The sequence below is a fragment of the Perca fluviatilis genome, chromosome 4 (genome assembly GCF_010015445.1).
Source record: "Perca fluviatilis chromosome 4, GENO_Pfluv_1.0, whole genome shotgun sequence".
Classification (NCBI taxonomy): domain Eukaryota; kingdom Metazoa; phylum Chordata; class Actinopteri; order Perciformes; family Percidae; genus Perca; species Perca fluviatilis.
In genome coordinates, this window is record NC_053115.1 from 21,108,136 (window position 1) to 21,136,018 (window position 27,883).

The 27,883-nt window shown below is 40.4% G+C and overlaps 1 protein-coding gene across 4 annotated transcripts; it reads left to right on the top strand.

The window, feature by feature from the left end:
* Positions 1-889: 889 nt before the first annotated feature.
* iffo2b (intermediate filament family orphan 2b) lies at positions 890-27,883 on the top strand. 4 transcript variants are annotated; one of them, XM_039796903.1, is made up of 9 exons: positions 890-1,960; positions 18,262-18,322; positions 19,969-20,064; positions 20,654-20,659; positions 21,544-21,714; positions 22,411-22,559; positions 23,104-23,305; positions 23,444-23,542; positions 24,386-27,883. In XM_039796903.1, the coding sequence occupies exons 1-9, from the start codon at positions 1,485-1,487 to the stop codon at positions 24,617-24,619; spliced, it is 1,494 nt and encodes a 497-aa protein (XP_039652837.1). In that variant the 5' UTR covers positions 890-1,484; the 3' UTR covers positions 24,620-27,883. The 4 variants fall into 4 exon arrangements, with proteins under 4 accessions (XP_039652837.1, XP_039652838.1, XP_039652839.1 ...); XM_039796905.1 differs by having other exon boundaries at positions 893-1,960; positions 23,134-23,305; XM_039796904.1 differs by lacking the exon at positions 20,654-20,659 and having other exon boundaries at positions 891-1,960.

Here is a 27,883-nt window from a genome sequence, read left to right on the forward strand (position 1 = left end):
GTGAATTTCTTGCTGAGAGGTTACAAATTAATTTGACCTATCTATGTGTAACCTACATCACTAAAAATACAACCTCCTCAAAGATCCATGTGTGTATGTGGGCCATTATCGAAGTGTGGCCCTGTGTCTAAAAGTCCATTTGGACATTTTCAATTGATAGGCTATTAGAAAGATGTTGCAGACTTAGTAACTTGTCTCAAGACATTTGCTCTTCTTGCCCTGTAAGCATGAGGCATTACTTTCAGAGAGGTAGCATTAAGTGACATCAGGACAGAGTTGCCCTAGTTCTGGTAACAAAGCTTTAAGAAATATAACTTTCTTTCATCCTCAAATGGATAGACAGCAAACATCAGTATTACAGAAATGTATCATGTGTTGGGCTTTTTTTATGGGAAGAAAGCTTACACAAGCATAGGCTACATTCAAAACATTTCCCAATCACCCTCATTCGCCCAATATCAACATCTGAAAAACTGTTTTGCCCATTACAAGCAATGGAAGTTTTTCTTTGAAGTAGCCTAAAAACAACACGTAGGCTAGACCTAGAGTACACAAACATAGCCTATATCTGCTACATGAATATAATATCCAATAGGCCTAGTGGTATTGTGGTGAAAGTTTGTAGTGATGTCTTCTTATTTTGAGAAAAGAGTAAGCAGTCATTTGTAGGCCTATAACAATGCAAAACCCTTAATATAATGCCTGAATAATGTGTTAAAATACATTAATTTAAATTAATTGTTAATCGGCCTATAGACTACGTTTTCCTATGAATTAGGCCCATTTATGCCTCCTTCAGCCAGGATGTGCTTCTTCTCCTCGCTGTGCTCGAGCGAGAAAAGGGGGAGGGTGGTGGGAGGGGCTGATGTTGGCTATAGTGCCGAGTTTAGCACTTTGTAACATGATCCGCGCACACCACGGAGAGGCCGGGCTCTGCGGTCCTTCATCCTGCCGTCCCACCGCACCACATGGAGACCGGATAGAGCCACAGTGAACGGGGAATGACTAAGGTGGACCATCTTCCTCTGTCGGCTGGCTATATGAACCCGCACAGCATCAGCAGCGTCTGATAGCTACAGCAAAGGCAAATACAGAGATGAGGGTGACGGGAAGTAGTAGCCTACTGCTACCAGTGCTTATTGCGGTCTGCGTCAAAGCTCTCGCTCCTTCAGAGGATAATGCCCTCGGTGCCTCTTAAAGGACTTTCTGGGTTTATTATTTGCTTGCTGCAGGGGTCCATGTCAGTAGCCTATCTCGTGGCGGAAAGTCCAGCAGGGACGGTGATGGTCACCCCGTCTCCAGCCTCTCAGTCACTCTCAGCCTCTGCACTGTAAGGAAGCTCGTCCTGCCTGGGGGACTGGGCTTGTGAAGGAATATGCAGAGATAAAAACAATTGTTGTTGTTTGTTGTTGTTGTTTTTGTTGCTGCTGCATACAAACCAGACAGAGCCTTAATCGGATTACCGGGTGTTGTTGTTTACCAACATGAACTCGCTGTTTTTCTCCGACACTCCGCCCGGGCCGATGTGCAACGTCCCCACCGGGTCGGGCGCGGTGACCAGCGCACTGCGAAATGACCTGGGCTCCAACATCCATGTGCTGAAAACCCTCAACCTGCGGTTCCGCTGCTTCCTTGCCAAAGTCCACGAACTGGAGAGGAGAAACAAACTCCTGGAGAGCCAGCTGCAGCAAGCTCTGCTAAGAACGCAGTACCGCCACCTTTACGCCCGTGATGTTGCCGTGCAGACGGACGGCCCCGATTCCCGATTGCCGGGCACCATCTGGAGTTTCACCCACGTCCGGAGGCAAGGGGAGCGCTTAGAGACCCTGCGTGGGCCCGGGTTATCGTGGTCGCATCCGGACGGAGTTGGGGTCCAAATAGACACCATTACCCCAGAACTGAGGGCTCTGTATAACGTGTTGGCCAAAGTCAAGCGGGAGAGGGACGAGTATAGGAAAAAGTGAGTAAAGACAGATGTTAAATTAGCGTGCATGTTGATTGATAGATTATTTCCTCTGCAAAGCTGGCAATCTTTATGCATGCATACATCCTTAATATATTTAACCATATGAATAATTTTGCATGGGAGTAGCAAGAAGGTAACAAGGCCCTGAAAGAACGTTGCTCTGGGCCCCCTTTTCCTTTGTGGGCCAATATCATCACTCCCCTCACATCTACAGAGAAAAAAGATAAAAAATGAAATTAGTTACAACATGTATCACAGACACACTTAAAGCCTCTGTGGGAATTTTACTGAATATGAAAGTGATTTCTAAGCCTACATCATAGTCCACACTGCAGGCACTCACTGACAGAAGTTCAAGGGCTGACTTATTGAATGTAGATGTAGCCTAGCAGTTTAAAAGCCGAGAAGTTGTTCTAATGTAATGATTTATTAAATCAAGACAACTAATTAATATTGCTCTTAAAGATAGGCTCGTTTTTAACACTTTTTCACAGTAGAGCTGAAAAGATTAGTCGATAGATAGAATATTAGGCTAATAAGCAAACTATTCTGATAATCGATTAATCGTTTATCATAGTTAGGCCTATTATCATTTATCACTGTTTATCATTTTTAAACAAAAATGTGATTCACTGCTTTTCTCTGAGTATCGCAGGGGTTTGGACTGTTGGCTGGCCAAAATAAGACATTTGAAGACGTCACCTTGGGCTGAGGGAAAACCTGATGGGCATTTTCACAGTTCATGACGTTTGCAAATGATCAATTACTTAAGCGGTTGAATTGATCAACTCAGAAATTATATCTCAGTTGGTTGAGAGATGTCGATGTTTTCATGTGCCCATCACTGTGTGACTTCTAACTTATCAGTGTGACTTTTTGCTGTGGGTGTGGCCTGTCAATGGAAAGATGACAAACATCGCAGTGATAGCGTTACACTTGAGGTGGTATGAAAGATATTCGAGCTGAGCTTAGCGTTTAACAAAGACGTGTATTGTGAATTAATCTGATCCGGTGTCTTCTGAGGAAATTCCTTTGCATGGCTCAGTCTCCACCAATTGTTCTTAGACCCATTAGTTGTGTTTTCTTGAGAACTCACTGCAGCGTCCCCCGCTGACCTGTACGTCACTGCTGGCCCCCTTGGCTTGCTACTGGAGGGAGACAGGCCAAGCAGCCGCCTGCTTCTGTTTGCTGCCATGATTCAAGCAGAGAGGCATTTTAACAGGCCTCCGTCTGCTCGGTGAGGTCGGCTATGACTAACGCCGACTTCCCTGGGATAGTGCACTGACTCAGTGACACAGAATGCGTGTGCTCTCCCACTCCTCTGGGAAAGTGGATATCCTGTCCAGTCATTCTCTGTAACACCAGCATATCCTTTTTTGTGCATTTTTGCTTGAGAAGATGGAGGCCAGTGACTGGGACGACAGCCAAATTAAAAACTGCTGCAGCCGAAGTCCCAAATTGTAGACCTCCTTTGGCAAAAATGGGTGCTCTTGACTTTATAAGTCATTGAAACAGCCATCTCAGTTGCTTTGTAATCAGGATTTTAGCTAGCAAAATGCAGAAAGCTAATGCACTTTGCACATTCACTCATAACCTATATTATGCATATAAATAGTGGCTGTTGAGTAGACGTTTTATCCAATTTTTTTTTGTGTTGTAGGTGTTATGTGTGTTCACATTTTTCTTTAATGACACAAGTATCAAAGTGTCAAACATGTTCTTTATATTACAGTATATACATTTTCCATCTAGAGAAGTGAGAAACAAGACACATTTCTAGTCTCTTTTTACCCAATAATCACGGTAATCAATCTCTTTCTCTGCCTTTCACGTTCCTTCTCTGCTCTGAGCTCTATAGTTGCATCACTGCTGAGTTCACCTCCCAGTTGTTTTCTCTCCGTTGTCCAGTTTAAATCCTCTTGACTATAGTCACGTTTCAGCATTCAATCCCCGAGCCCCATCCTCCCATGCCTTTTTTGTTCTGTAATCTTTGTGTTAACGGCCATTCCTTCGTCCTTCACCCCCACCCCCACCCCCCTCCTCTCTGTGTCATGCAGACTGCTTAGTAAGGCATCCTCAATCCCGACAGAGGCCCCCCCCCTGTGCTCCCACACTGGCTTAGTGATTTATTAAAGCTTTACAAGTTTGGACAAACATAAAGAGATAGATGTCCAGCTGGTCCATTTCTGATTTGGTCACTTGCATTCATAGTACTCGGTTGTTTACTTTCTGTCATTTTACAGTACTCCTCTTTCTGATCAAGAGACTATTATTTTAGCCTGAGGCAAAATGGTGTGATTTATCGCACATTGTTGTTTATAACACAGTCACTCATGAAGTTCAGAGGCTGCTTGAATACATAAAAAGACTAAAATATAACAGAAAACATATTTACCAGGACAATAAAGAGGTATATTATGGGCCTAGAAATATGAAGGAACAGGAGGACAGGATGGCAGGATGTGCACTCAAGATGAAACTCATGACATTATAAATAAATACATTTTAAGTTTTTAACCTCTTGAATTACCCCTTAAGTAGCTTTAAAGTAAAAAGTTCTAACTTCTAAACAACTGTAGTGTAAAAAAGCGTAAACCTATGCAACATTATAGCAACAAATTAGTGTAATTTAAGAAAAAACTCAAGAACTATTCTGTGTACCAACTTTTTTTAACTTCTCTCTTCAGACAAAAGTTACAAAATCACATTTGAGTACCTTTTTCAGATGAGTTGGTTTTATTTTGAAGGGGTTACGGTATTTTTTGTAATCTATCGATTTGTCTTACAAGTGGAAAAAGTGCAATTTTGTCGTAGACAAACATGCTATTTATTTCCATTCAGATGTTTCCTCAAGCATCTGCAGTTATTACAGTAGCAGTTTTTCTGAGCAGAAAAGTTTATTGCTCCAAAAAACCTTAATTGACCTTGATTATATTTCCAAAACAGCTACACTCCATTATACAACACCCTTTTGATACAGAACAGTCATGTTCTTTCACAGCTACAGGATGTATTTGGGAATCTGGAAAAGCTCTTTAACCGATTAAGTCCACATTCTTAACTAATTTATCAGATTTATTGCCATCAAATGAAAAAGTGTGCTTGATCACACACACACATAATCCCTCTCTCTCTGTCCAAGCATAGGCTGCATAAATCATACAGACAGCTTATATGAGTGTCCAGGTTACATACCTCTCACACTGACAAACGAGCAAGCAAGGGAAAATGGGTAAGGTCAATGCCAGTGCCTTCATCCACACTGTTTTTATGCCACTGTCTTGTATCACTGTGAAATGTATCACTTGGGGGTTACTGAGTCTCTACCAGTAATTGCCACCAGAATGTGATAGTGCTAAAAATGTCATGAAAACAGTGGCTGACATTGACGAACAAACTAAACAGTCTGCAACCAGCTGTATGTTAATTAAGAATATAAGCTGTGCCTGTCTGCCTGTGACAGCATCCTTTATGTGGACAAGTAGGAGAAGTGCACATTTGTTTAGTATTTACATACTGTTGGTGCAGAGATATTGCAGACAGCTTTATCTATTATGCAGATTACTGCACAGACTAGCAGACAGCAGTTATACTTGTGCTAATATGCTAATACGTTTCCAAAGAGCTGTGTTAGGGGTGGTTATTTGCTTATTCCAAAGAACATAGAGTACAGTATACACATGACTGTAGTTTACATGCATTTCTGTGGAATGAAGGTGCTGTGGGAGGCAGCTTTAAGACGATTGCACAGACAGAAAGAAATAGATTAGGATTATTTATATTATTATACAGTTTTTAAGGTGCAATGCAGTGTTTTAGACATACTGTAGTGCTAAATGACACATCAGACAGCTACAACCTGCGCCCCAGTTGGGACTTGAACCAGAGATCAGTGCTGTGGCCTCTCCTAATTGGTTGTTTATTCCATAAGTAATTCCATTATTCCATCCAGCTAACAGAGGCCAAACAACAGTCCTGCTGGATGACAATGTGAGCGAACCAGAACATATAGCACAATCTTGGGGCCTCCTGGGCATGTTCTTTCTGCATGAATAATTCACATACAGCTGAATTTAGCTGCGTGTGGATCAATGCATTGAGAGTTCACTAAAGACTCTTTTCCGAGGCTTTGATCTTTCTTCCTGAGATTAAGAGAAGTGAAAGGCAGAGCTGAACATCTCTTTTGAAAGTAAGATTCAGGGTTGTTCCTTCTAAAGAACTGACTAATTACAGGGTGAGGTAGACCGTAATGCCAAAACTGTAGGCTTTGTGTTTTAAATGTCATATTTCCCCACAAACAAACATGCTGCACTAATGAGCTCTTCAGCCTATGTCTGTCTGTCTGGTGCTGACCTGCCCTTTGTATAATCCAGGCCGTCTATTCAGGAGAGGGATTTTCTTTAAGCCGTCACCTAGCACCGAGGCTCCAACTTCCAACCAGCCCTGCACCACATCCTGGCATGCAGCCGCCATACTGAACTGGGGCCTCTCAGAGTGGAAGACTCCCTGCTGTTTAGATAAGAGAGAGAGAGAGAGAGAGAGAGAGAGAGAGAGAGAGAGAGAGAGAGAGAGAGAGAGAGAGAAGGATCAGTTCACTAAAACCATTGAGCTCTAGATTATAGCCTATATTGTTTCTTTCTTACTCCCTTTTCCTGTCTGTGTGGCGCACTTTGATTAACCTCACAACATGCATTTGAATTTGTAGTACCATTATAGGTCATCTTTATTGCTTGGACAAAGTATTAATTTTGTAGATATCATCATTATTACAAACCTGGATTGTTGTCAGTAGAAACATTTAAAGATAAATCATTTTCCTCTGTGCCATTGTTGTCCGAAACACATCAAGGAGCCACACTGTTGCACTGGTTCTCCATCAGGATATCTGAGGGGTCCTGAGATGATTAATAAGTTAGGAGAAAAGAAAAGAAGCATATTTCTGCAACACAAAATGTTACATTCTTCTGGCTTTCCTTTGGGAATACACCAACAATGTATTATTCCGCAGTTAAAAATAGTCCCCAACAAATGCACTAATTACCTCTTTTTAGAAACATCTGCTAAAGTGCCCTGCTGTTTTAGACAATGACTGAGGCTTTTTTTCAATCTGATTCTTTATATTTGTGACAAGTTTGTAAAGATTTACTGTACATCTTCAGTAGGAACCAGTGGTTTGAGCCTATGCACCACAGACAGGGCAGGAAAGGTGGAAAGTATTGAGAGACAGAATAACGCATTATTGTTTTTTGTGGGTTTTTTTTATAGGATTTGTTGACAATAAGAAAAATATAGAACAATGCCAGTTTCATTCTTTAAGGAACATAGTTGTCCATGGACCCAGATCATTATTAAGACAAGAAACAGAAATGTGGTCTCTCTCTATGTCGGTATTGATCTGACTGATACCATGACGGGAGTGTGTTTCCCCCTCTGCTTCGTCGTGCCTTTGTTCTCTCTGTGCTTGTGTCTGGAGCTGCTGTGCTGTGCAGCTGTGGTTGATTATTCAGGGCTATCGATATAGCTGAGATCAGTGGCGGGTTGCCATATTTAAAAGTGCAGAAATGCACCTGTCTTTCGTAAGAGCTGACTGCATAGGGAGAGTGTACTGTACGTTAGGTTTTGGTTGGTGGATTGTTGCAGCAGCTGTGGCTTGAGGCAAAGCAGGAGACGTACAGTTTGATAGGCCAAGTAAATCTCGCTGCTAAGTCCATAATCATCAGACCTAATCCTTATTTACACCTTATAATTTAGTGTATTTGCCTTTCTGTTCAGACCTGCTCAGTTTGAATAGCTTTTACACCTTTTCTAAAGGCCTGGATGTGCTGACACAGCATCCTGACTTAATAACCACTGTATTTCAAAATCTTGTTATTCCAGAGGAAATGCTTTTTTGCCAGGCACCTTCTTTGAGCAGCATATAATGTCAGATAGCAGGGTGGGGTGCGAGAGGGTAATAAATCTACGTCTGCGTTATAACATGCTTGTCCTTAAGGTAGTCCAGATGTTTCTCTCCTCAGAGCTCCTTGGAAATCGTAATGTAGTGAGAGATGAAGCGCTTTAACCTCCTGTTGCAGCATTTTGATTATGGCTCTCGCAGAAGCAAAAAATGTATCATGGTAAAGACACAATTGGTGATCCATATGCAAACAAAGTGAACTAGCCAACACGTGATATTTTCTAAAACTGAGAGGTTTGTTAATATCACTAATGTTTGAAATGTATTTTATAAAGCGAAAGATTTACACATTGGGTCTTTCATACTGTTGTGTTGATTTTCAATGTACATTTGTATCACAAATATGGCATTCTCCTTATCGGTTTAGGGCCTTCTTGGTTCATCTTTACTGAGTGTGCCGATAGCTGTTTTCCATCTTTACATCCTTCAAAGCGTTGATTTTCTATCTCATTTAAGCAGAAGAAAATTTATGACATACTGTACATTGAGGGTCTCAAAACCAAATTTCCCCCAGACCGCTGGACAGGTTTTTGATGTTGATGTTGTTGTTTTTTTTGTTTTTGTTTTTTACAATGAATTGTAAATGAACTGTCCCTTGTACCCTGCATACTGCTCCAGCACTGTCATGGCATTGTATTCACTAAGAACAGCATCATCCTTACAGCTGACAGTTAACAGTCACCTTAAACTCAACATGAAGAATATAATAATATATATATATTGAGTCCACCTCAACCTTTTGTTGAGGGTTTAGAACAAGACATTTTGGTGTTTTTGGTGTGAGGTGGTAAATGAAAGTGCTGTTGATCGCAGCTACAGTGTTTGCGTTGACAAGTTGTAAGCTTTCTTACTGTGTTATAGAAAGTCAACTTTTATTTAGGATGCAACTCTCTATTATTTTCTTGATTAAATTTGTATAAACATATATTTTTAAAAATCACAGTTTCCCAGAGCCCAAGGTGCCATCTTAAGATCTTTTATCCGACCAACAGTCCAAAACTCAATTATATTCCGTTCACAATCATAAAAGCAAATTTGAATGGCTGGAACATGAGAATTTGACGATTAAAAACAATCCACTAGTTGATTAATCAACTATAATTGGCTGTGGTTCAGGAGGTAGAGTGGGTCAGATTGGTTAATCGCTGGGTTTGTTCCCTGCTGTCCCTGAGCAAGACACTGAACCCTAAAGGTCAGCACCTTGCATGGCAGCTCGCTGTGCTCAGTGTAGTGAGTGTGTATGAATGGGTGATTGAGAGCCACATTGTAAAGCACTTTGGATTAAGGCACTATATAAATGCAGTCTATTTACTGAAACTCTAAATGGTAAAAAAAAAAAAAAACAACATAATTCAGTCTTAACATGTGGGGTAGTTTCAGTTCTCTTTACGTGATTAATTGAAACATAATTTTGGTCAAAAAAACAGATTTTCTCTAAATGGAGCGGGTGCAATTTTATAGTCACTCCTGGGGTTCATCCTACAGGCGTGTGTACCCAGAGGTACAAAAGACATTTGTTTAGTGATGATCACTCATAGCTCTATTATGTCTCACATAATTTGACCTAACACACCCTGGCCGGTGAGGATTTGTGCCAGAAATGAACCTCTTTATCTTCTTTTCTTCTTTAATGTCACTCCCAGTGCAACTCCACCCTAACATGGCCTGGGCATGCAGACTGTTGTTTGTGCTCCTATTATTGTGCTCTTCCAAGGAATCTCACAAATCCATGTCATTTGTCAACCAGAACATCCAACTTAAAGCCTCTCCATAGTAGGATTGTTAAGAAGGATCTCTTCAGTTAATTGTTTTTACCTGTTATTCCTTTGGAGTTTTGTGCAGATACATGTTTTATACTTGTACTGTATGCTAAGTCAATAGCCAGGGGCTCAAACTATTATGTTGGCACTATAATGTGGACTGCAGAGAACGACATCAGTGGGAAAATAACTAAACAGCACAGTGTGCTTTGTAGGATGTGGGGTGGGGTCGCTTTGCAGTGAAGATTGCAGGGAAAACTGATTTTTCTGTCACCCTCCCTCCCCTCCCCTTAAAGGTCCAGTGTGTAACGTGTTTAGTTGTTCATTATCAAAATCTGTGTTGCCCGTTTACAAACTTGTCCTTTTTCATGAATATTTACCACCACCATCAATTCCAAGTATTCATTTTGGCTTGAAATTTTACATTTGCATTTGCATGAACTAGGGTAGACGCTCCATATTCATGCGCCATCTTGAACTACGTTAGCCGGTAAGAGACATACAGGACATACTGCTCCGCCTTTTGCGTTTTCGATGTCACATGATAAACTCACAGGTGCTGCTAATGGGTATCGTAGCTTCCCGGCCCCGGCAAGTTTGAAGAAGGAAACATGGAGGACCACACATATTCAAAATCCAAATTTCAGGAACAGGAGACTTCTTCGCCCAGAAAAAGAAAAAGGACATTGAAAAGAGCAAGAGACCGGCTTTTTGAAGCGTGTAGGCTACCGTAGCTGTAATACGTACTTTGAACTGTGTGGTGCTAGAGAGTTGATAGCTATATATGATTCCTACACATTGGACCTTTAAGCTGCTGATTACATTAATAAGCAAATGATGAACTTTTGTTCCTGGGTGTTAATATCATCTATGCTTGTTGCTTTTTAATGAGTTTTGAGAGAGAAAACAAAGCAATATTAGTTATAATTTGTATATATTGAGATAAAAAATAGTTATAAAAACTCACTTTCCATGTGCTTGTCAGTCATTCTTACTTAGTACTGTAAGAAACTCTTGTTGACAGAAACTCTTTTGACTTCCTGCCAGTTCTGCCGGCAAAGACATTTAACTGTCAAGCATTTTAAACAAACCATTAAGTGTGGGGTGGTTTCACAGTGGCAACACCTTTGCATGTCCCTACAAAGATTTATCATTATCATAGTTTGAAAAGTTGCCATTATAAACACTTACATAAGTTCCTTTGAAAAGCAATTATCAATATTTTTTCAGGTTGCTCTCAGGTCATACCTATTAGTTGTAACCGGGTGGTAATTACATTGGAACAGTGAACACCTATGGGTTTGCCTCCCCTCTAAAGGGTTTACAGCTAACCAAGCATCAGCATCCCTCAGGCCAGAGAAAAGAGGGCTAGGATAGGCTTTGGGAGTTACCGGTAAGCAATTAGATAATGCATGTGCGCGCAGTGCAAACACGTCAAGCTCACACCCATATTGCCGGGGAAAAGTCAGTGTGGCAACGTTATGGGGCCGGGTCAGGACAGAGGATTAGACATGTTACAACATTGGCTCCCAGTTATCTGCCAATCCATCAAGGGAGGATCCATTGGTGTCGTACCAAACCCTCTATTTAGATAGATGCTTTGATCAGTGTAAAACAGTTTGTTATAGTCTCACCTTGTTCCAAAGGATATCAGAAACATGATTTGTGTCCAGGCTATATTTTCTTTTTTAATGTTGCCGCATTGTTGTGATGCAGCTAGTCCATGTTGTATATTAGTTTATGTTGCCTGAACTTGCTTCTCAGGGCTCATTTAGTGTTGACAAGTTCTTCCATTGAGCGAGGATTTACAGTAGATTGCTAGATGACGTTTTTGTCTGCTAATGACTGATGAAGATCCCCTGACACAAACGAAGCTTATAGAAGCTTCATCCCTGTTTGAGTGTGTAGAAACATACTGCTGTTGCAAGAACTTTAATTAAGAGGTAATTGTCTGGTTTAAGCCAGAGAACATTCATCAAACTCACAGATTACATTTCCCAGTGCATACAACCTCTCATCCTCAATGTTAATGTCATTTTATCCAATCTGTTCCAAACATGCGTTACATCCCAGACTTTGAAAAGTGTGTACCAACTGATATTGTTCTGCTGGAAAAATGTACCAGCTTGTCTAATGAAACTGCACAAAGATCTCCAAAAATACTTAGTGAGGGTTATCGCTAACAACTTTCAAAGCCTTTAGATAAAAGCAAGCTTTGCAGACCGATTAAGAGAGAAGGGGAGGGAATGACCAGTTATTTAGGATGAAGTCCTCATATTTCATAGCGAAGCTAACCTTTTTTGTTCACTGTAGTCATATTTCAAAGTTCAGCTTCAACCAGCCTGGTTTATTGGAAGACGCATAAGATAGTAGGCTATAAGGAAGAGGCTTGGTGTCATTTATCATACTTGTGTTCATTACACCCCCCACTCCAGAATGTATAGGCATAGTTACTGTGAATTTCCATGCTTACAATTTGACTGAATATTTCCCTGAATTGAATATAGAGCTGGGCAATATATCAATATTATATCGATATCGTGATATGAGACTAGATATCGTCTTAGATTTTGGATATTGTAATATTGCATAAGTGTTGTCTTTTCCTGGTTTTAAAGGATGCATTACAGTAAAGTGATGTCATTTTCTGAACTTACCAGACTGTTGTAAATGTTCTATTATTTTCCTTTACCCACTTAGTCATTATATCCACATTACTGATGATTATTTATCAAAAATCTCATTGTGTAAATATTTTGTGAAAGCACCAATAGTCAACACTACAATATCGTTGCAGTATTGATATCGAGGTATTTGGTCAAAAATATCGTGATATTTGATTTTCTCCATATTGCCCAGCCCTAGAGCGCCACCATGAGGTAGACTTGGTTGCTTCTTTATCTCAATATCTCAACAACTATTGCATGGCTTGCAGTGAAATTTGGTACACACACTTATGGTCCCCAGAGGATGGATTGTATAACTTTGATTGGCTGATCTTTTTTTCTAGCACCATTATCAGGTCAGTTTTGTTTGTCCAATACTTTAAACTACTTAAACTCAGAACATTCAGCTGTATGTTTGTTTTGCTAATTAACAAATGTTAGCATGCTGACATGTTACAGTCTAAACTAAGATGGTAAACCTTATACCTGCTAAACATCAACATGCTAGCATTATCATTGTGAACATGGTAGCATGCTGGCACCGCTGGTCCCAAATACAGCCTCACAGATGCTAGCAAGGCTGTAGACTCCTAGTCTTGTTTTTGCTGCTGCGTAGGGCTGTCAGACCTGTAACATACACATGAGCTGATGTAATTGTGATAAATTAAGTAGAGAGTCATCATTTAGAAGTAAGACAGTTGGGCAAACAAGGAATATTCTGTAACATTAGATATATCCACACCTCTTTCAGGAGTGTTTAAAATGCTTTTGTACTCCATGATGTCACCAATAAATAAAAAGTTCTCCTCTTGAAAAAACAAGATTTCGAGAAATCAAATGAACAATGACAAATACTGCCACCTGTATTAGCAACTAGCACAATTTACTCGCTCCCTAAGGCTCAATGATAATGGTGGCTTGGGAAAATGCCTGCGGTCACTTAGCAACACCGACATTCTTCCTGCTCGGCCTGGTGGTGTCTGTGTCCTGTCTGTGTTAGGAGGGCTATATTTATGTCTGGCCATGCTTGTGGAACATAAAGCAGACAAATCCTCGGTCAGTGAGCGATGATCCTGCCCGACATCTCTGTGCGCAGTTTACATGATTGGACCAGCCAGGAATTCATTTGAATGCACTTCCGATGGCACGGTTTCCATGGACACAAGATGGCTTGAGAAGATGGGGTACCTACTGGTCATACCTCCCCCCCTCTCTCAGGAAAGCCTTACATTGCTCACTATTTCACATCTCTGTGCCACAGATGCTTCTTCCCATCACGCTCCTCCTAGCCGCCTAAGATTATTGGAAGAATCTGTTCTGAAAGTAAATTATGGCCCCGGATTGTACACTGTATAATTGCACATAGAGAGTGGGTTAATGCTGGTGGCATGGAGCAGACATTATATAGGCACCTATAGGGATCCATGGGAGGAATCACATGCGCTCTGGACTCTCAGATGTGATTTGTCAAAGCTGTCAGTGGGCTCTTTTCATACGAGCAGCTGAGTAGGTGTTTGTCCTGCATGTAGCCAGATGTATTGATTCTTCAATCTGTTATCATATAACACTTCCTGTTTTACTATTGCCTGCCCTCAAGAGAATGAATTGTAATGGCCCTATTAAAATCTTTAGTGTTTAGAAAGAGATTTCTATTTTGCAGAGCCTTGCTGTAGAAAAGGCACATGACGATTTGTGTCTTCACAAAAAAGCATGATTATTGTTATTTAACACATCAGGTGTAAGTAGGCTGAGGATTATAGGGTAAGGTATACTAACGATTGTGATTTGATAATATTCTTGCATATTGCATATTAGTATTGCTAACATAGACTGTATATAACTGATAATAATTTTTTTTCCAGTTACCTCCAGTAACCCATACATGCTCTGATTTGGGCAAAAAATTCTCATATACCCGTATGTAACTTTAGACTTATACAACACAGATAAATCAATAAATTAAAATAATATTACTTGTAAACATGTTAGAACATTGGAACAAAAATAAACCCCAAAATAAGTATTTATTTGTGTATGTATGTATTTTTGTCGGGGATATAGACACGCATAAACAGATCAATATATGCACTCAGTTGCCAGTTTATTAGGTACATCTAGCTAAAACTAATAGTCGTCTAGTCCTGGAGAGAGGTGTTGATTAAACATTATGGTCCTTTTGGAGGTTGTAGTTTGTGCTGCTGTTGAACTGTAATGCAGTATACTGAGAGGTGTTTGTGTTATTTAGCCTACCCTCATTGATATAACTGGTAGGCTAAATAATTGTTAGAAAATAACATAAGGTAAATGAGGACAAAGGACCACTACTGTATTTTGACACCAGAAATGTGTTAATGCCAAATAGTTTGAGGAATAGCAGAAACTTGAGGGTGGAAGTTGAATAAAATGAATTAATTAAAAGGGTTGTAATAAAGTCTCTAAAGATTTGTGTTTATAGGTTAATCTGCTCTAATACATAGGATCAGTTTTTAAGCTTGTAATTTGATGTCTGGTTACTGAGAAATTCCACTCAGTAAGTAACACTTTCCAGTACATCGTATAGTTTAAACAGGGTGCTGTCTGACTCAAACTTTTATTTGCAATGATTAACAGAGGCTTTGTTGAATGATACGCAACCACACCTCAAAGTTTTCCCTGTGCTCCTTTTGCTATTTACTGCAAAATCAGTGCTGCTTTGGTATTTACCGCCTGTTGCACAACAGATATTTGGGACTTGAACATCAGGTCATTAAAATAATAAAGATTCATTTGACAGTTACCTCCAAGATATATTTCCTCATTTTAATTCTGACAGCTATAAATCAACCTCCTAGATTAAATAATTATGAATGTCATTAAAAACTATCAAGCACAACATTAGTGAAACAGATTTGGATGTGTGCATGTGGTGTCCTCTGGCACAGTGATGGGAGAACAGTGAGGCAGCTCGCGTGCAAACTCCCAGACATACCACACAGTGCAGGGAGTGTTAGTTGGCAGGCGCTGCAGGAATGCTATTGTTCAACAGACAAAAATCGTATGAGAAAATGTCTATTTGATGAGAGACACTTCATTTTTCTCCCTGTGTTGCACCGCAGTATCCTCTTAAATCACTGTTTTTCACATATTTTTCTCTACTGTATTTTTCTTTTTGCATCCATTGAAAAGTTAATATTCCAGGGTTTTTTCTTCATTCATTTCATTTGCTACTTAAGTGCTACTGTAGTTAATCATGCAATACTGATTTAAGTAAGCAATTACCTTGTATTCATTATTAGATAAAACAAAATAAAGATGATTCATTCTGTAAAGGGCTTATAGTTTTCTCAATGGAAATTAGATACTATCTTTATGTGACTCTAAAAGAATCTCCATAATAAAATTTTGGCTTTGCTAACTATCTATTTCTAGTTTATTTTTGCCTCCCAAAAATGGAAAAGAAACCACTGAGTTTATTGCAGCAAATGAAACACATCTGTAACACCGCACAGTTAGTTTTTGATTTATTAGAGCCAAATTACAAAGGATGTGTCTAGCAGTAGATACATGTCTATGACTGGACACAGACTCCAACCCTCCTGCTGTCTTTGTCCTTGTAAGGAGACGCCGGGTGTGAGTCACGCCAAAGGTACAGGAAAACCAGAACCACGGGCCAGATAGAATGCTTTTGCTATGTGGTTGTGTCATCTTTGTTTGGATAAGCCATTTTTTTTATCTGGATGCGTCTTTAAAACAGACGGTAGTTTTCCATTCGACTTTTATGGATTGCTGAATTGAAGCTGCTCCAAATAATGTGGAAGCAGTTGCTGTGTCAATGATTTCATTACCTTTGATAGATGACCTAAATGGCCTTGACATATTGTTGACACAGGGAGGCTTTCCCTCCACCAGTAAGTCGATTTAATCATGTTGTCCAGTTATCACCTCCGGTATTAAAGAAAGGACGTTGTGGTGGTTTCCTCAGGAAGTGACAACACAAGTGAGTGCAGATGCAGTGACAAACGGATTTGTGTCTGCAGAGGATGTGATGCAGTTGTGAACTCCAACGACCTCAGCGAGAGTCCTGCGGCAGACAGGCGGAGTGTTGTGGACACAGTGAAGCAGCTCTGCCAGCATTTTTAGAGGCTTCAATCAGAGTGTGAGCTGGCACGCCCTGCCAAGGAATACTTCTCCCTAATTAGACAGTGTACATGAATGGAAACATGGCTGCGTTTTGTTGAGAAAGTGAATCTCTAGTGATGCATGTTGTGATACCAAAGCGACTTTTGGCTGTGTTTGTGATCCTCCATGGTAAAGGAATGCAGTAGTGGTCATCAGATGTCAGCTTTCACCCAGTAAACATATATGGTCAGGCATGTGCTGCTTACACCAGTAGGCCTACACACACTGGCCCCATTCTCTCTCTCTCTCTCACACACACACACACACACACACACACACACACACACACACACACACACACACACACACACACACACACACACACACACACACACACACACACACACACACACACACACACACAGAAAACCCCTTCTCTTTCCTCCACTGTCGTCGTCCAAGTGGCCCACAGTGGCTCATCCTCACATGGGTGTCTGACACTTACTTCATATTACTGAATGAGTTCCTTATTCATTCTGAACATCTCTGAACTCTCTTTTGGGAAGAGTCCGTGACTCAGCATGCCTGCATTCTCATATCCAAAGGAACAAGATGAGTAGGAGCGTGCTGAACTCACTGATGCAGTACAGGCTGAGCGTTCCTTGTGCCTTGTGTGCAGTTCATACCGCAAGGCAGTTAAAGAGGCTTCTAATTTTACATAGCTACCATGGCGCAGATGAGTGATAGGACCTGTCAGGAGAGGGAAAGAGAACCGTTACTAATCATAGCTTGCAGCCTATAAGGGGGAGGGTGGGTCTGGCACTTTATTTTAGCCATCCTAGCGCTATGGCTCTAGAGATGGTTCGTTGGTCGGTCGGTCCACCACTTTGATCCAGACTGAAATATCTCAGAAACTATTAGAATGATTGCCATGGCATCCATGACACCCTCAGGATTAAATTCAATCACTTTTGTGATCCCCTTGCATTCTCATCAGCCTCAGCTGTACTGCTGCTACAGCATGCTAACACACTAAAGTAAGATGGTGAACATAGTAAACATTATACCTCCATAACATCAGCATTTTAGCATTGTCATTGTGTCATGAGCGTTAGCTCAAAGCACCGCTGTGCCTAAGTACAGCTTCACAGTACATGGCTATAGACTCTCAGTCTTGGGTCATCTTATATTGCTTGCAAATTGACTAGACCAATAATACGAGCTGCTTGTTTTAGTGCGACTTATCTGCCCTACTGGCGACTATGATGTGATGAATAATTCAGTCCTTCTCTTCAGTTAATATTGGAATTACTTTACACTGGGGTCCGTAGTGTACATGTTAGGCTCTATCTGTTGTAGGTTTTTTGAATTGTCATCGGTGAGATCTTGTAACTCACTCCTGAGACATTATGAGGAAAGAAGCAGTAAGCATAAAGGAATTCAGGCTGCAGCTGAAATAATCCACCTTTTTGGGTGTGGTAAAGCTAAAAGGTCTCTCTGCAGTCATTTACAGGTTTAAAAACTATTCATGAGCAATGTTTGTTGTGTTTGGAGAAGGATGGAACTCCATTCTCTCTATAGTTTTTTTTATTGAGGCAGTGGGATTGTAAAGATGACCATCCAAAGGAGGAAAGAGACAAAAGATTGAAAATAAGGAGGGAGGGATGGGTAGTGGGTGTAAACCCACATTGTCAAGGGCATTTTGTAATCAGAGATGGGAGTATTATCCCCACAAAAGTACCATTAACCTGTCTAGTGGCCCTCATGGGACGGGGCCCAGAAGTAACTGACCCACCTCTGTGCTCTGTGTTGCAGATGGGAGGAGGAGCTGTCCAAGCGAGAGCAGCTGGAGTCCACGGTGGAAACCATGCAGCAGGTTGGAAAACATCCAAAATAAAATATATTCCACTAACATGCATAGCTATTTAAAGTCTTGCCAAGGGCCATTTACCACATGCAGACAAGGAGCACAAATATGATAAGAGGAAAAGCCGTGTGTACACATACCGTTTTCAAAAGTGATGCATATACATTTATATATAGCTCAGATCTTTGTGGATTTTTATTTTGTGTGGACTTAACAGAGCTGGGCTAAAAGCATTAAGAGGATTTCTGTCAGATTAGAAAAAAACTATTACATACCCATCAGGAGGAGTCTGTTGTCTTAGATCTAGATATAAACATAAAATATCACAAGCAGTCTACCATTATGTTTCTGTTCAGAGCAGGCAGAGGAAATAGATGTAGAGACAAAATCAATTTAAAGTGTCGCACCTTGAGGCTATATCACAAGGCATCCCAGCTGGTGCGAGTACCCCGTGTGGTCAACATCCTTTCCTCTCTCTGCTTTTGCACAAATCGTTCAGCGACAGCATGCATGTTTGTCTTGGATTCTGGGTCAGCAAAACCCCAGATAGAGAGGTGGAGTGCCATCCCACGGGGGCTTTAACCTTTTACAGAACACAGATAGGTGCCGCTGTGTATGGAAGAGCTGGAAATCTGTTCAGAGATAGTAAATTCAGTGCAAACAGCCATTTATTATGAAGGGCTGAGAGCCAAAGGGCTGTTACATTGTGCTGACTTAATACAGTTAACAAAAAGTGGCACTCCTCTAATGACAGAATGAAGTCAATAGGGTTAGTCATCCTTTTAGTCTTTGTAAAATTCAGTCTTCAAATTGCTGAGCACATGTTTACTAGCTAAATAGGATCTTAAAGTTTTGTCAATGTAGTGTAGTAGATGAGGGTGATCCAGATGTTTTGGAAGACAACATTTAAAGTTGAACCTTAAAGGTAACGTTTGACATCTTGGTATAGCATAAAGACTGGAAGCTAGGGTAACACCTAGCCTGGCTCTGTCAAATGGAAACAATATCCACCTACTACCAACCTGTACTAGACTGATTTTGTTACCTTCAGACAGAGCCTGGCTAGCTGTTTCTTACTGCTTCAAGTCTTTATGCTAATATAAGCTATCAGGCTACTGGCAGTATCTTCATAATTACCGTACAGGCATGAAAGGGGAATGGTCCATCTCATCTAAGTCCCCCATAAGCATATTTCCCGAAATGTTGAACTATACAGTTTTGGCCTCTTGGACCTGAAACACCCAAATCTCTGTGTCCTACCTTCTTGTATGTTCAGTTAACACACATGTAAGGATTCTACATGGTTACCTTTCCTTACATGGCTCCTAACACCTTGAGTATCGCTAGATGCTTTCAACAGAGGCTAACATTTGCATTATCTCAGTTATTTGGTAATATGTAAAATAAATTAAACCATGACCTTTGGGTACTCAATCATAAAAAGCTTAACAGCAACCAATATGAAAATGTGTAACTGTGTGCTTTTTTTGAGGGGCCTTATCTTAATGCAAGTCTTTTATGTGTGTTATAAAGTTTTATGTTGAACTTTATTTTACAAGCTAATTGAGGACGAGCCTACTCCTCTAACCCTAATAGTATCTTTGTTTATCTATTGTGTGTCTTATTTTAATTCCCTCACTGTGACGTCCTCTCAGAGCGCCCAGGAGTCAACCGAGGTCCAGGATGAGCTGTGCGAGAAGGTGGACAGACTGAAGGCTGAACTCGTGGTCTTCAAGAGTCTTATGACTGATGTAAGTATTTGTTCAGTGTTAAGGTGATGTCACCATCACTTCCCCAAGTCTGATAAAGCTTTCACACCATAGAGAAAGTGCTGTGTTATCTTCCATACTCAAAGCAATCATGTTAAGCGTTCCAACAGTGTTTGAAGAACGTACAATTGTTTTCCTGCACATTACTAAGCATCATTCTGATAAAGGCTGTCATTCATACAGGTCTAGATTAAACAACTAAACACACACTCACACACCCTTCGTTCCCTGCTTCCTTCCTTCCTTATTTGAGAAGAATATATAATGCCAGAAAGTCTCCAAGACAAGCTCATTGAAAAAAAGCTCAAATAGCACTCACTTCCTGTTCTGTACAGCCGTGTTTTGTTCTCTGGCAGTTCTGCTCAAGTGTGATATACCCTTATAATATACTGCAATGGGACCAGTCAATGCTAGTGCTTGCTCAGAAATAAATAAAGTCAGATATTGCTTTTGTTTTTTGGTAAAGCTTTGTTGTTTACCCTGTTTCTCTCCCCTTTTGGCATCTGTACATTGTTGATTTCTATTTATATAATTTTCTGTGCTTGACTTTATCCCTGATGTGTGAATCCAGAGACGGGTAAGCGACGTAGAAGTAGTAGATTTCTTAGGTTAGACTTTAGTGGTTAGGCATCTTGTATTTTGTGCTCTCGGTGTGGCTCATATTGTTAAACTTTCACTGTAGCAGTAACAACCAAGATATATGTGACCTATTTGCATGAACCATATCTGCCCTACCAAATGTTGCATAATTATTGAACTGACAAAATGATGATGCAAACTAATAGCTTAGTGTTATATATATATATATATATATATATATATATATATATATATATATATATATATATATATACAGATAAAACAAAATATGACAAGATCAGAATGAAACAAAAAGGACATTATATAGTTAATGATAAAATTGCATCTTAGGGGGTTACGTAAAATGACGTCTTAAAAGAGCTGTCGTATTGGGCGCCTGGGAGGCTCACCTGGTGGAGGGTGCGCCCATGTACAGAGGCTCAGTCCTCGGCACGGCGGCCGCGGATTCGATTCCGACATGCGGCCCTTTGCTGCGTGTCATTCCCCCTCTCTCTCCCCTTTCATGTCTAAGCTGTCCTGTCACAAATAAAGGCCTAAAATGCCAAAAAAAAATCATCGTTAAAATAAAAAGAGCATGAATAAATATGATATGAACGGTAAACATTTAAATACTACATGTATGAAAAGTGGATGGTTGTCAAATTCACCATTAAAAGTGCAAAAGATAAACTGGTATGGACGCACCTACTTTGTTCATTCCTTGTGACTGACATTATAAGACTAGTATGATCAGTTAATGGCAGCCAGCTTAAGTTCTTCGCCTGCCACAGTGATTCAACTTAACATACTCTATGTGTACATAATGTGAGAATGTGTTTGGACTGCACATGACATCTGAAACAACCATCCTTACCCATGCAGCAAATGTCTGACCTGGACACCCAGATCCAGGAGAAAGCCAGGCGGGTGGACATGGACATCTGCAGGCGAATCGACATCACGGCCAAACTGTGCGATGTGGCTCAGCAACGCAACTCGGAGGACATGTCGAAGATGTTCAACGTCAGTCCGGCCCGGTCGCTCCCAGAGAGGGTGGGTACCCATCTGATGTTTCACTGTTTGACAGTAAAAAAATATGAATTCTTCTGTGAAGGTAACAGTCAGCACTCTATAAATGTAATCAGAGCTGCCTGTGGCTCAATGTGTGTTTTTTTCTTCACTGGCTGATCATAAACTCAGTGACCGTTCCAAAGGTTCAGGAATGCATGCCTGCATGTTCGCAAACACACACAAACATATAAACATACAGAATACTTACGGCAGTGACTCTTACATATTCATGCACACACAGAAACACACACACACACACACACACAGAAAAATTAAATGCTGATGTGGTGACTCTTCGCTGCACACAAGGTTATCGCATTGCGCCGACGGTGCTGACTAATGCCTGAAATAAATTCACTGTGAATCAAGCTGGTGGCTTCTCTGATGTTAGCCTATATGTTGCTCTACAGTATATCAATATTTCAATAGAACTGCTTATATTTACAGTATTTATAAAGGAGTGTCCACACAGAAAGTGTCTGCAGACAAGCTGTAGACCAATTCAGAAAAGTTACTTTGAGGATGAGTGCTGATGATGATCAATAGCGCATATTCATTTGCTAAACTATGTGCTAACTGAATAAATAAACTCTGTGATCTTTCATCAGGTATGCCTTGGACTGTCAAGCAACGTGTGTGTTTTATTTATTTATTTGTGTGGGTGTGTGGGTTTCGCAGGGTGCTGTGGCCTGCTGCAGGAAAAAAGAGCGTAAAGCCATGTCCGATGAAGAGAGTTCAGAGATGGATGCTGAGCCCAGCCCTTCAGAGGAGGATGGCCCCGGGTCGCTCAACATCACGGACGAAATGAAACGCATGCTCAACCAGCTGTAAGTGACACGCACACGCACGCACACACACACACACACACAGGCCTAAACATTACCTGCAGTTACACCATACCAGTCCAGTACAGATGTTGTTTTGATGGAATTGTGTCAATTGTGTATTCCTTCATTTCGCTCTGGTGTTTGTATGGATTAACATACAGTATGCTGATTCAGGAAACCTCAGCAGATATATGTACTGTAGGCATTAATTTGCTTTGTTAAAATCACAGTAGTATTTTTATGGATGCTCTAATTGTTTTTACTCTCATAATAATAGATAATTATCAAAATATTGGCTATTATGAAATTACCTGTTTACTAAGCACTAACCCCTAAACTATTTTCGAACTAAAGTTCAGTGCCAGCTCTTGTTTTCCATAAACTCTTCCTTCCATCGGTTTGTCTTCTTTATAAGCACATCTTCCTCTATGCTTGTGACCTTTGCTGAATCTGGTAGCTGTTATACTTGTACTTTCCTCTCCTCCCTTCCTCCCTCCCTCTCTCTCCTGTTCTTTCCATTCTCGGCCCCCTTGACCCTACGCAGACATTGTTCAGATAACTCCTTTGTTGCCAGGCGCGAGACGTTTGAAATTGATGACGACTGCGACAGTTTGACGTGGGAGGAAAACGAGGAGACTCTGTTGCTCTGGGAGGACTTCACAAACTACAACATGCCGTGCACCATCACCGCAACGCCCAGCACAACCGCCGCCCCCGCCGATGGCAACGGTGAAGCCCCTGATCCAGTGAGTCCTGTCTGCATTCATGGTCCTTTTGCACAGTATATAGTTTTCAAATACATGCAAGGCAGCGTGTAGATCATTGCTGTGTCAGACATTTACTCATACAAGATGGATGAGATCTCTGTCTGTGTGCTCTCTAAGGACTCCCAGGATGGAAGTCTTGGCAGCCTCATTGATGAGACAGAGTCACTATTTAAGACCAGAGAGCAGGAGTACCAGGAGACCATCGGCCAGATCGAGGTAGGCAATCTGTGTGTGTGGGGAAAAAAAAACGACTTGCAAGCACAAAGAAAGATTAAAGCATATCAAAAGCATAAACAAGAAACATCAGCTGTGATTGATGGACACTAATGGAGGAACTACTCACATTTAAAATTGTGGATGGTGGTGAAACAGCTCTAAAGAACACATTTTGATGTCTATTTGTGAAGTTAAATCGGCAGTGACATCCAACGTCGCAGTTTTATTGACGTTCACATGTATTGTATCATTTATGTCGATATGTTTGTATACTAACTGCTAAAACAGTATCATGTTTAATATGTACTACATCTACTGAGTCCAGGAAATACTCTATCTTTTGATTTTTTTTTTTTTTATTCTTAGGACTGTACATAAATGGTAGGAAGGATAGTCCGATATTTTTTAAGAGACGGAGAAGTGTCTTTTGAATTTTTCTCACATCAGATTTATATTTATTTCAGCCTTTCCTTGAGCTGCACAGAGCTTCATTTAGACACTGACAGTGGTAGTAACTGTTCGGTTAGTAGCTATTGGTTTGAAGATTTAAAATGCGCAAACCAGATACCGTGAAAATTATTGTTCCATTAGTCAAGTCAAACAGAACTTTATTTGTCCGCAGAGGGGCGTTTGGTTATGCATTAACATTTTTTATGGACTTAACAAGTTGTACCAATTATATACAGAGATATTAGCTGGGAGGATGTTTTCAGGGAGAGTTCAGTTAAAATGTTAATAAAGCTACAGGGGGCCTAGATTCAGTAACCCCCCCCACTCGTCACCTCAGTAATTTTCGCCCAGTCTCTAACATCCTCCCTGTTTAATCCGTTTCCCTTCTCTTAGTTGGAATTGGCCACAGCAAAGAGTGACATGAACCGACATCTGCACGAGTACATGGAGATGTGCAGCATGAAGCGAGGCCTGGACGTGCAGATGGAGACCTGTCGGAGAATGATTAAAGGCGGCAGGAACTCTCCCTCTGTCAGCTCTGTGGCCAGCAGCGACTCAGGGAACACGGACGAGATCCAGGATGAGATTTCGGACAAGGACGCGGAGGCTGAAGTCCCTGTTAGTTGATGGCTGCATAGCCCAGGCGCTGTCCTATCTCTTCCTGAACTCCCCTCGTTGTCACAGGGGTCAAATGTGTATAGAGGTCCACCCTGCTAGAAAGGTGGAGCAACCTAAATCTGGGCCTGTTTGACCTATTAAAGTTCTGATGGTCGTGCTAACTGATGCAGGCCCAGAACTGAACTGGTGCTTTTATACAATTTCTGTTGTTTAGGAAGTGGTGGGGGCGTCTTTGCTTCACATTGAGAACAGGTGCAAATAGAGTCCGAGCTGTGCTGTCTTCCTCTTCACATCATTTTAGGGGAGAGAAAAAAAAAATTCTCTAATATTTTAAACTGGCTGAGAAGTATTTTGTACAAATTCTTACCCTATAAATGTCCTTTTATTCTAAAGGAATTGAAAATAGTACATATTGTGCTCCTCCACATAGCATTCACAAAATATAACAGCCATCTTTACATATATTTTTTAATGTTTCATTTAGATTGAAAAATCTCTGTGCACCTGAGTTGGAACACTATTTAGTTGTTGTTTGCAGTCCAAATTCAACTTTTGGGTGTTTAAGTGTCTTCTGCCAAGAAGACAAAACAAGGAGTGGAGACAAATGTTAGAGTTCTGGTGGTTTCTGAGGGAACTCTGCAGAGTTGCCAAAGTTGACAGAGGAAAGGAGCACAGCCTTTTGATGCATCAGTGCACTACTCAAGTTCTATGCAATTTAGCTGGCCTTATTTTTGGACTGGCTTTCACCCTTCCTTGTTTCTCTTCAAACCAATACGATTAGCCTTTTAAGAAAAGCAGGTGTTTTCTATGTATCTCTTTTTTTTGTGTGTGTGTGTTTGAACGTGGAATAATCTTAGTATGGGACATTTGTTTTATTCACGGACACCAACAGTAAAAACTGGAACAGTGCCCCCTCAACAAGGGACTACTATCTTCATTCATGACTATAATTGTCAACATCTGCCAGATGCTACTGAAACAGGCAGCGCACTGTTGTGGTTCTGATGTATCTTATTGAGGAAACATTGTTCTTGTCTTGTGCAGTTTACTTTGTGAACATCAAGACATTTTAAATGGCTAAAATCCAATCTTTTTTTTATAAAAGAAATCAAATTAAAGTTATCAAAGCCAAACAATGCCCTCCAATGTCTTAAGCAAAACCAAAGGACACATTTTGAAAAGCTTCCTTTTTCACATAATCTTCATAGATGAAAATCTTTCTTTGTTCATGTGTGATTTCTTTAAGAGCTGTCACCTGCTGTCCTGCAGGCGTATTTACGAATCCTGCTATGGACACACCCTACGGAGCAGCTCAATTGGTTGGGGTTAGGCACTGACCTTGAGTGGTTAAGGTTAGAATAGCCGATTGGTCAGGGGATAGGACCTGTACAAATCAGGTTACGTTACCTTGCGTAAGCATGGACGCCTGGCCAATAGTGCGCGAATGCTATTGAAGGACGGGTCTTGGCATGGCCATAGTAGGATTCGTAAATACGCGTCCTGCAGGGGACTCTGTTCCAGACGGGTTGCACATCCTGCTTTGTCTCTTCTGAATCGGGGCTTAAAGTGTCAGACTGTACATAGAGGGCTGTAGGCATGTGATCGTATACCCCAGAGGCCTTTTTATTCATATTAAGTCTCTTTGCAACAGATTGAGATGTCTCACAATTTCGCTTTTCAGTGCTCTTGCTGGATTAGCGTAGAAACCGATTGAAGCATGGGGACAGAAGTGATCTTTACATCATCTCTTTGTAATATAATGTAAGAACGGTTAGCTGGATCAAAGATTAAGTGCTACTTCTTTGTTGAAGTTTTACAGAAGCAGAATGTTGAAATGCAGGCCTTTTGTTATTGCAGCATGTTTTGTGTGGAGAAAATCAACTGAATTCTAGTTTTTTTTTTTATAGAATCCTTTTTTTTCTTTTCTTTTTTTATTACTACATAGCTGCAATGCAGACTGTGTCGATCCTAATCATTAATTAATTGTATTTGTGGCAAAAAAAAATATTTTTCAGTGTTTTGTAATCATTCTATGTTAAAGTGTGTTATTGTCGCTATATTCTGCTTTTATTAATTTCAAGACTATTAAACTTGTTCCAGACATTTTGGTCAGTTATTGACCATATCAGATCCCCCATTAAAAAAACCTAATTGACTATGTAAGACGAGAGGAACAGTCTTCCTCACAGAGATCTTTCATATCCTTTTATGTTTTATTTTATGTGACACCAGCCTTATAAGTAACAAAGAGCTATTCTTTTATTGGTACTGTACTTTGTACCGACATCAAACACTTTGAGTGAATGAATGACAGTAACGTCCGGAATTGGCAGGCCTAACATCACAGTTCCCTTTTCCTTGTTTAGATTAAAGCCCACATCACAGCACCATCATCACACTAACCAGCTAAGTGTACAGTCACATGACAAAGTTGTAAATCAATCTATGAATACTACCAACTCTGGAGAGTCTCAGTGTTTGTCCATGTCACCACCACCATCACCATCACGTGTTTTTAGTTTGAAGACATTTACCTGATTCTTTTTTTTTTTTTACTTTAAGTGTATTATCTCCATTTTTTTCGACATCCAGTTGATAAAACTGGAGCAACCCTCCTTAATGAATGTAGCTTAACTGGAGGCATCCTCTAAAGACCTTACAGGTAAAAGGTGAGCAAAAACAATGTAGCTGTTTAAATCCAGGGATATATGGTGTGCAGTTATTGGAGACCATGGTATGTATTGCTTTACTAAACGGGTTCTTACCTGAACAACTTACAGTATGTGACTGAGATGTATGTAAATTAGGTCTGTCTGGATGTGAGTGTTTCATACTTAAAGGGTTTGATATGATTGTTTTTTATCAGTATGGCGCTGGGATTATAAGATTGTGTTAACTGTCGTGTCAGTATACAGTTTTAGGCTCACGTTCATCGACATACCTGTCTGCTGTTAAATGTCATTATTTCTTATATTTAATTTCATGAAATGATGTGGAGATAAAAGGTGCAGCAATACTTGCAATATTGTATTGGATACTGGTCTTTTTCTTTCATTTGCATCACAGGAAGCGTCCTGTTGGTTTCATTTTAAGTGGTTGATTTGTCTTCTTTAATTTAATTGCTTTTCTCTCTTAGATTTGTTATTATTTTGTTTAAACTATTGATACAATGTATTCATGTGGGTCTGGGGCAGATTGGTTCAATATTATGAATGTACTCATATTGGATATTGGGGGAAAATGAAATAAAATGGTGGATTGGATAAAAAAAAA